Source organism: Malus domestica, chromosome 10 (genome assembly GCF_042453785.1).
Source record: "Malus domestica chromosome 10, GDT2T_hap1".
Lineage (NCBI taxonomy): Eukaryota > Viridiplantae > Streptophyta > Magnoliopsida > Rosales > Rosaceae > Malus > Malus domestica.
The window spans coordinates 1-9,665 of NC_091670.1; the positions used below are offsets into that span (position 1 = coordinate 1).

General features: G+C 42.6%; 1 protein-coding gene across 1 annotated transcript; it reads left to right on the forward strand.

The window, feature by feature from the left end:
• The first annotated feature begins 8,783 nt into the window (after positions 1–8,783).
• Positions 8,784–9,191, forward strand: LOC108174055 (uncharacterized). Its single transcript, XM_017334351.1, has one exon. It carries the CDS (start codon positions 8,784–8,786, stop codon positions 9,189–9,191), a length of 408 nt encoding a protein of 135 aa, XP_017189840.1.
• Positions 9,192–9,665: the final 474 nt, after the last annotated feature.

The following is a 9,665-nucleotide window of genomic DNA, read 5'->3' on the forward strand; positions in this document are numbered from 1 at the left end:
CCCTAAACCCTAAACCCTAAACCCTAAACCCTAAACCCTAAACCCTAAACCCTAAACCCTAAACCCTAAACCCTAAACCCTAAACCCTAAACCCTAAACCCTAAACCCTAAACCCTAAACCCTAAACCCTAAACCCTAAACCCTAAACCCTAAACCCTAAACCCTAAACCCTAAACCCTAAACCCTAAACCCTAAACCCTAAATAAACCCTAAACCCTAAACCCTAAACCCTAAACCCTAAACCCTAAACCCTAAACCCTAAACCCTAAACCCTAAACCCTAAACCCTAAACCCTAAACCCTAAACCCTAAACCCTAAACCCTAAACCCTAAACCCTAAACCCTAAACCCTAAACCCTAAACCCTAAACCCTAAACCCTAAACCCTAAACCCTAAACCCTAAACCCTAAACCCTAAACCCTAAACCCTAAACCCTAAACCCTAAACCCTAAACCCTAAACCCTAAACCCTAAACCCTAAACCCTAAACCCTAAACCCTAAACCCTAAACCCTAAACCCTAAACCCTAAACCCTAAACCCTAAACCCTAAACCCTAAACCCTAAACCCTAAACCCTAAACCCTAAACCCTAAACCCTAAACCCTAAACCCTAAACCCTAAACCCTAAACCCTAAACCCTAAACCCTAAACCCTAAACCCTAAACCCTAAACCCTAAACCCTAAACCCTAAACCCTAAACCCTAAACCCTAAACCCTAAACCCTAAACCCTAAACCCTAAACCCTAAACCCTAAACCCTAAACCCTAAACCCTAAACCCTAAACCCTAAACCCTAAACCCTAAACCCTAAACCCTAAACCCTAAACCCTAAACCCTAAACCCTAAACCCTAAACCCTAAACCCTAAACCCTAAACCCTAAACCCTAAACCCTAAACCCTAAACCCTAAACCCTAAACCCTAAACCCTAAACCCTAAACCCTAAACCCTAAACCCTAAACCCTAAACCCTAAACCCTAAACCCTAAACCCTAAACCCTAAACCCTAAACCCTAAACCCTAAACCCTAAACCCTAAACCCTAAACCCTAAACCCTAAACCCTAAACCCTAAACCCTAAACCCTAAACCCTAAACCCTAAACCCTAAACCCTAAACCCTAAACCCTAAACCCTAAACCCTAAACCCTAAACCCTAAACCCTAAACCCTAAACCCTAAACCCTAAACCCTAAACCCTAAACCCTAAACCCTAAACCCTAAACCCTAAACCCTAAACCCTAAACCCTAAACCCTAAACCCTAAACCCTAAACCCTAAACCCTAAACCCTAAACCCTAAACCCTAAACCCTAAACCCTAAACCCTAAACCCTAAACCCTAAACCCTAAACCCTAAACCCTAAACCCTAAACCCTAAACCCTAAACCCTAAACCCTAAACCCTAAACCCTAAACCCTAAACCCTAAACCCTAAACCCTAAACCCTAAACCCTAAACCCTAAACCCTAAACCCTAAACCCTAAACCCTAAACCCTAAACCCTAAACCCTAAACCCTAAACCCTAAACCCTAAACCCTAAACCCTAAACCCTAAACCCTAAACCCTAAACCCTAAACCCTAAACCCTAAACCCTAAACCCTAAACCCTAAACCCTAAACCCTAAACCCTAAACCCTAAACCCTAAACCCTAAACCCTAAACCCTAAACCCTAAACCCTAAACCCTAAACCCTAAACCCTAAACCCTAAACCCTAAACCCTAAACCCTAAACCCTAAACCCTAAACCCTAAACCCTAAACCCTAAACCCTAAACCCTAAACCCTAAACCCTAAACCCTAAACCCTAAACCCTAAACCCTAAACCCTAAACCCTAAACCCTAAACCCTAAACCCTAAACCCTAAACCCTAAACCCTAAACCCTAAACCCTAAACCCTAAACCCTAAACCCTAAACCCTAAACCCTAAACCCTAAACCCTAAACCCTAAACCCTAAACCCTAAACCCTAAACCCTAAACCCTAAACCCTAAACCCTAAACCCTAAACCCTAAACCCTAAACCCTAAACCCTAAACCCTAAACCCTAAACCCTAAACCCTAAACCCTAAACCCTAAACCCTAAACCCTAAACCCTAAACCCTAAACCCTAAACCCTAAACCCTAAACCCTAAACCCTAAACCCTAAACCCTAAACCCTAAACCCTAAACCCTAAACCCTAAACCCTAAACCCTAAACCCTAAACCCTAAACCCTAAACCCTAAACCCTAAACCCTAAACCCTAAACCCTAAACCCTAAACCCTAAACCCTAAACCCTAAACCCTAAACCCTAAACCCTAAACCCTAAACCCTAAACCCTAAACCCTAAACCCTAAACCCTAAACCCTAAACCCTAAACCCTAAACCCTAAACCCTAAACCCTAAACCCTAAACCCTAAACCCTAAACCCTAAACCCTAAACCCTAAACCCTAAACCCTAAACCCTAAACCCTAAACCCTAAACCCTAAACCCTAAACCCTAAACCCTAAACCCTAAACCCTAAACCCTAAACCCTAAACCCTAAACCCTAAACCCTAAACCCTAAACCCTAAACCCTAAACCCTAAACCCTAAACCCTAAACCCTAAACCCTAAACCCTAAACCCTAAACCCTAAACCCTAAACCCTAAACCCTAAACCCTAAACCCTAAACCCTAAACCCTAAACCCTAAACCCTAAACCCTAAACCCTAAACCCTAAACCCTAAACCCTAAACCCTAAACCCTAAACCCTAAACCCTAAACCCTAAACCCTAAACCCTAAACCCTAAACCCTAAACCCTAAACCCTAAACCCTAAACCCTAAACCCTAAACCCTAAACCCTAAACCCTAAACCCTAAACCCTAAACCCTAAACCCTAAACCCTAAACCCTAAACCCTAAACCCTAAACCCTAAACCCTAAACCCTAAACCCTAAACCCTAAACCCTAAACCCTAAACCCTAAACCCTAAACCCTAAACCCTAAACCCTAAACCCTAAACCCTAAACCCTAAACCCTAAACCCTAAACCCTCTAAACCCTAAACCCTCTAAACCCTAAACCCTAAACCCTAAACCCTAAACCCTAAACCCTAAACCCTAAACCCTAAACCCTAAACCCTAAACCCTAAACCCTAAACCCTAAACCCTAAACCCTAAACCCTAAACCCTAAACCCTAAACCCTAAACCCTAAACCCTAAACCCTAAACCCTAAACCCTAAACCCTAAACCCTAAACCCTAAACCCTAAACCCCCCTAAACCCTAAACCCTAAACCCTAAACCCTAAACCCTAAACCCTAAACCCTAAACCCTAAACCCTAAACCCTAAACCCTAAACCCTAAACCCTAAACCCTAAACCCTAAACCCTAAACCCTAAACCCTAAACCCTAAACCCTAAACCCTAAACCCTAAACCCTAAACCCTAAACCCTAAACCCTAAACCCTAAACCCTAAACCCTAAACCCTAAACCCTAAACCCTAAACCCTAAACCCTAAACCCTAAACCCTAAACCCTAAACCCTAAACCCTAAACCCTAAACCCTAAACCCTAAACCCTAAACCCTAAACCCTAAACCCTAAACCCTAAACCCTAAACCCTAAACCCTAAACCCTAAACCCTAAACCCTAAACCCTAAACCCTAAACCCTAAACCCTAAACCCTAAACCCTAAACCCTAAACCCTAAACCCTAAACCCTAAACCCTAAACCCTAAACCCTAAACCCTAAACCCTAAACCCTAAACCCTAAACCCTAAACCCTAAACCCTAAACCCTAAACCCTAAACCCTAAACCCTAAACCCTAAACCCTAAACCCTAAACCCTAAACCCTAAACCCTAAACCCTAAACCCTAAACCCTAAACCCTAAACCCTAAACCCTAAACCCTAAACCCTAAACCCTAAACCCTAAACCCTAAACCCTAAACCCTAAACCCCTAAACCCTAAACCCTAAACCCTAAACCCTAAACCCTAAACCCTAAACCCTAAACCCTAAACCCTAAACCCTAAACCCTAAACCCTAAACCCTAAACCCCAAACTCTAAAACCCTAAACCCTAAACCCTAGACCATTAGGGAAAAGAGGGATAAAGGAAAAAACAAGGAAGGATTAGGAGCTATTCAACCAGTATTGGAGGAGATCTTGGAAACAGAGTTGCCCGACCCCCTATTATTTTCACTAGGTAGTAAGGGGTAGAGCGGGCAAGAGAGAACGAAGTATGAGATGCCCCAAGTTATCGGAGAATCCAGTGGGAAAGGTGAGTTCACAACTGGGGACAAACGTCCCCCTTATAGGCCACCACCATTGGCTAATAATGGAAGAGAGCCCAAATGGAGGAAGCCCGAACCAAGGAAGGAGACTTTCTTGGGCAACGATCATAGCCAAAAGTGGGGAACCTCCTCATACCCTACATGATAATACAGCCAACCAGCAACTCAAAGAGGAGTTAGCTGAGTTGAGAGGGATGGTGGTCCAGAATGCTCAACCTCAGGCTCGCCCGCTGTTAAGGATCACCTACCAGAAACCATACCTTGAGTATATCGATGAGCAAAACCTTTTTCCACTCAACTTCAAGATGCCCGCATTCCCTACTTTTAGTGGGGAAGATGGCAGTGTGTCCTCTAGAGATCACATCTTCAAGTAGAGTTTGAGGGAGCTAAGCCAGAACGAACTAATGGCCATGGAAGAGAAGGGATGGACATGTGTTCGACAGAGATGACTACCCCCTTTAAACCTTTAATAATGAAAGGATTAGTCTAACCAATCAAGGATCAAAAAGTGGTTATGAACGATGGCGGATTTGTCCCTATGAAGCCCCCTACATACCAGAGTTATTCTTTTGATTTAACCAAGGCCTCGGAGATCTATGAAGGGTTGGTGCAGGCAAGAGTGATTGTGTCCAACAGCACCAAAAAGATGCCTAAACCAGAAGAGCTAAGAGGAAAGAAGTATTGCAAGCTGCACTCTACCTTCATCACTCCATAACCAACTGTGTCCAATTCAAGGATTGGATACAAGACCTAATAGTGAAGGGAAAGTTGTTGTTGGAAAAACCACAGGCCAATATAATGATTGACACGGATCCTTTCCCAGAAGCCCCGATAAACATGATCAACTTAACTTGGGCTGAAAAAGGGAAAGGGAAAGCCACCTGGGATGTGAAAGCAGAAATGAGGCAAGTTGACAAACCAACAGAAGAGACTATCAAGGAGCCCGAGAAACCCAAAGTAGCCATAGTTAAATGGCTGGTTTTGTGTAGTAAGTGACAGTGTGAATGTGAGCTAGAAGTACCAGCATCAAGAGCTATTATTGATCAAGAATTGATTAAAAGAAGAAAGAAAGATGAACAAAAAGTCCGCAGAAGCATCATGCGGGCAATTAAGAAAGAGACCTCTATAAATGTTTTCCAAAGGTTGGGAGGAAATTCTCAACCAAAGGGGTTATCAGAGGTATTCAGAAACCATGAAGCTTTTGAAGAAATGGAGGATAGAGAAGTCAAAATGCCAAAATGGGTGGATGTAAGGCATCCCCAACCAAGTTATAATGATGTCAGAATGAAGGGAATAACAAAAAGCATTATATCCTCATTCACCAAGAAAGATTATGCCCGACTCGGGCTGAAATGGTATGTAGTAAGGAAAGATCGGAGTCCTATCAAAGAAATAGGAGCCTCTATGATCAGGAGAGTTCAAAGGCAGCACAAAGCCCACATGAAGTCATTAAAAGTCCCCGATGCCTCAGAAACCTCTGAAAATGTGAAGTTTGAGAAAGTACCTCATAGGGGAAGAAATCAACTTCATTGGAGAAGCAAAAATGAGGTAGAAAAGGCAAATAACAAGACTGAGGGGGAAGGAGATCATGTGCCACAGAGCCCCCATCCTCGGAAGTACAGAATTCTAAAGAGAGCTCAAGAGGACATGGTAATGATACCAACACCAAGATGGAGCCCATAGCCAATATATTTTGGAACTATCTCGCCTGAGAAATGAATGCCCCCACATTTGCTGGTTGATACTCTCTGTGAAAACCTAGTGTAGGCACAAAACTTTGGCATAACTCGGGAAGAAAAGTTGCCCGAGCTGATGTTGCCAAAAGAAGCTCAAGCCTAGTTAGATGAATTCATGGACCATATTGGGGGCAAAAAGGAGGATCTACCTGGACCTAGCAACTTCCATGTAAACATAACATTTGTTCTATCTTCCATGTTTTTTCCCAAGCATGATCAACTTGCCATAATGAAAGGTGATTACTTGGCAACAGAACCTATGATGGCACATGTTAATGTTGAAGAAGCAGGAAAATAGGAGTCGGGCAAAACAGGTTTGCCCGAGCTCACAAAGAAGGAGCCCGAGAAAGTATACTCAGACATAATGGTCTTCAGTTGCCCAAGTTTGGCTCTAGCTAACCATCTCAAGCCTATATATGTAACTGCTCATCTGGAGGGAGTACCCTTCAAGAAGGTTTTGATTGATGGATGAGCTGCGGTGAATGTGTTGACGTACAAGCAGATGAAAATGGTGTGTAGAAGTGAGGAAGATCTCATCCCCACAGATCTAACAGTTTCCAGTTTCTCTGGAGCCATCACTAGAACTCATGGGATATTGCCCCTGGAGGTTGACTTAGGCTACAAGCGAATCATGCTAGCCTTCTTCGTTGTGGATAGTACTTCCACCTATGGAGCTTTACTAGGCCGAGATTGGATTCATCAGAGTCTCTTTGTGCTTTCCACCCTGCATCAACAAGTAGCAATTTACCACGAGGAAGAAGCCATAAGACTAGGATTTTGGGAGATGGTGGAGGCCGAGTCACGGCCATTCTTCCCCACTGCCAATATGGCAGAAGCCAGCTTTTATAATCCTAGTATTGGGACTCTCTAGCGCTTAGGAGTTAATGAGAACGACCACCCGACTAAGTTGACAGCCCAAAAGCTTTTCGAGCAAGGATTGTTCCTCACCAGGGAAGAATGGGATAGACCCCATATTGTCTCAACTCCCCAACACCAGTAATGTCAGAACAAATAAGAAATGACCAAGTAGTTGTAGTCAGGTCCTTAATCAAAAGACTGTTGGTGTATAGAAGAGAGAGGAAGCGGGAAAGAGAGAGCTTGGCCGAGGAACAAGAGGAAGAAGTATCAAGCAACCAGAACAAAAGTGAAAAAGAGTTTTTGGAAATGAGTTGGAAGCAGCTATCCAAATGGCTGAATGTATATATCACCTGGATGGACCAGAAGACTTGCCCCAGAGTCCAGAGCTAATTGAATTTTTGTGTGCAGAAGCTTACAAACCACCACCAGAGGTAAAAGGCCCCTTAAAAATCATTAATTTGGGAACTAAGGAAGATCCAAGGCCTATACAAATTAGTGGCATGTTGGAAGTTGAAGATCGGGCAAAGATAGGCAGTTTTCTGCATTAGTTTAAAGATTGTTTTGCTTGGCATTACACTAAGATACCAGGTTTAGATTCAACCTTAGTAGAACACAGAATGCTTATTAAGGAAGGATATAAACTTGTGAAGCAAGCACCACGGAGGATGTCAAAAGAGATCAAAGAAAAAGTCAAAGAAGAGATTGCAAGGCTGGTAAAGGCTGGATTTATTAGGCCTGCCAAATATGTCGAGTGGTTGGCCAACATTGTACCTGTATTAAAAGCTATAACTAATGCAGTTCAGTGTTGCATTGACTATAAAAACATTAATGAAGCCACGCCTAAAGATGAATATCCCATGCCCATGGCTGACTTATCCATAGATGCAGTTGCCAAACAAAAAGTCCTATTTTTCATGGATGGGAATGTCAGTTATAATCAGATAAAAATGGCTAAAAAAGATATAAACAAAACAGCTTTTAGGTGCCCAAGTCATGTTGGAGTATATGAATACTTGGTAATGTCATTCGGGCTAAAAAATGTTGGAACAACCTATCAAAGAGCGATGAATGTCATTTTTCATGACTTGATTGGCCATAGCATGGAGGTATACATTGATGACATCGTGGTGAAGTCTAAAAGTGAAGAACAGCACTTGGTAGACCTCAGACAAGCCTTAACAAGAATAAGGATCCATAAGCTGAAAATGAATCCAAAGAAATGTACTTTTGGGGTAAGGTCGGGCAACTTTTTGGGATTCCTTGTTCATCAAAGAGGGGTGGAGGTTGACAAGAACAAAGCTCGGGCAATAATGGAATCACCTCCTCCCACCAATAAAGTACAACTACAAAGGTTGCTGGGAAAAATCAACTTTTTAAGAAGATTCATTGCTAACTTGGCGGGCAAGATTCAGTTGTTAACTCCTCTGCTAAGATTGAAAGACAAAGAAGAGTTTGAGTGGGGCCCACCACACCAAGAGGCTTTCAACAGCATAAAGGCTTACTTGACCTCTCCACCAGTACTCATGCCACCTCAAAGGAGGAAGCCTTTAAAACTTTATATTTCAGCCTCTGAAAAGTCAATGGGAAGTTTGTTGGCCCAAAACAATGAAGGTGAGAAGGAACAAGCAATATACTACCTCAGTAGAATCCTTACTTACTGAGGTAGATACAAGATACACACCAGCAGAGATGTTGTGTTTGGTTTTATACTTCGCTGCCTGCAAGCTAAGGCATTACATGTTGCCTTGCCACATCCACATCATCTCCAAGACAGATGTGATCAAGTACATGCTGTCAAAACCAATGCTAACTGGGAGAATTGGAAAGTGGATTCTAGCACTATCAGAGTTTAGCTTTCAATATGTGCCTCAAAGAGCGATCAAGGGATAAGCAATTGCAGACATCTTAGCTGAGCACCAAGAGTCTCAAGAGAAAATTATCAACATCCCAGGAACTATGAAGGTAGCCAGTGTGTGGATCCCATCAAGTAAAGCCTTCTCGGGCAGAGAAGAATGGATCCAGCAAGAGATAAAAAGAATAACTAGCCTCTGGATCACTCATTGGAGACTGTATTTTGATGGTTCTTGCACTCAAAATGCTGCTAGAGCTGCGATTGTCATCATTGATCCCAAAGATACTCATCATTGTTATTCATTCCTCCTGGATTATCAACAGACTACCAACAATCAGGTGGAGTTTAAGGCATTGATAATCCTGGAAATCTTGATAGAGTTGGGGCCAACTAAAGTTGTGGTGTTTGGTGATTCAGAATTGGTGATCAATCAGTTAAATGGAGAATACAAGTGCAGGCACATCACCATAGCTGGTTATTACTTGGCGGCCACTCAATTGTTGAGTTATTAGAGCACTGAGATATCAGTCAATCATATTCCTAAATAATCAAATACAATGGCTAAGGTGACGGCCCAAAAGCTTCTGGAGTACAGATCCAAGAAAGGAAGTTTGAAAGGGATATGGAAGTTTAGAAAAAAAATCTCCCTTCTATCTTTGAAAGGGGATTCAGCCTAGATGTGATGACTAAAGAAATGGAGATAGAGGATTGGAGGACACCTATTGTTCAGTATTTGAAAGATCCATCCTTCCCCAAGTAAGAAAAATAGACGAAACTAAGAATGTTTTGTGGGAGGAAAATCTACTAAGAAAGACTCTAGATGGACTGCTACTGAAGTGCTTAGACCAGGAAGAATCAATTAGGGTAATGGCCGAAGTACAAAAAGGAATTTGTGGGGCACATCAAGCTGGAACTAAGATAAGATGGTTGCTTAAAAGATATGGCTATTTCTGGCCTGAGATGGAGAAAGACTGCAAAGCTTATGC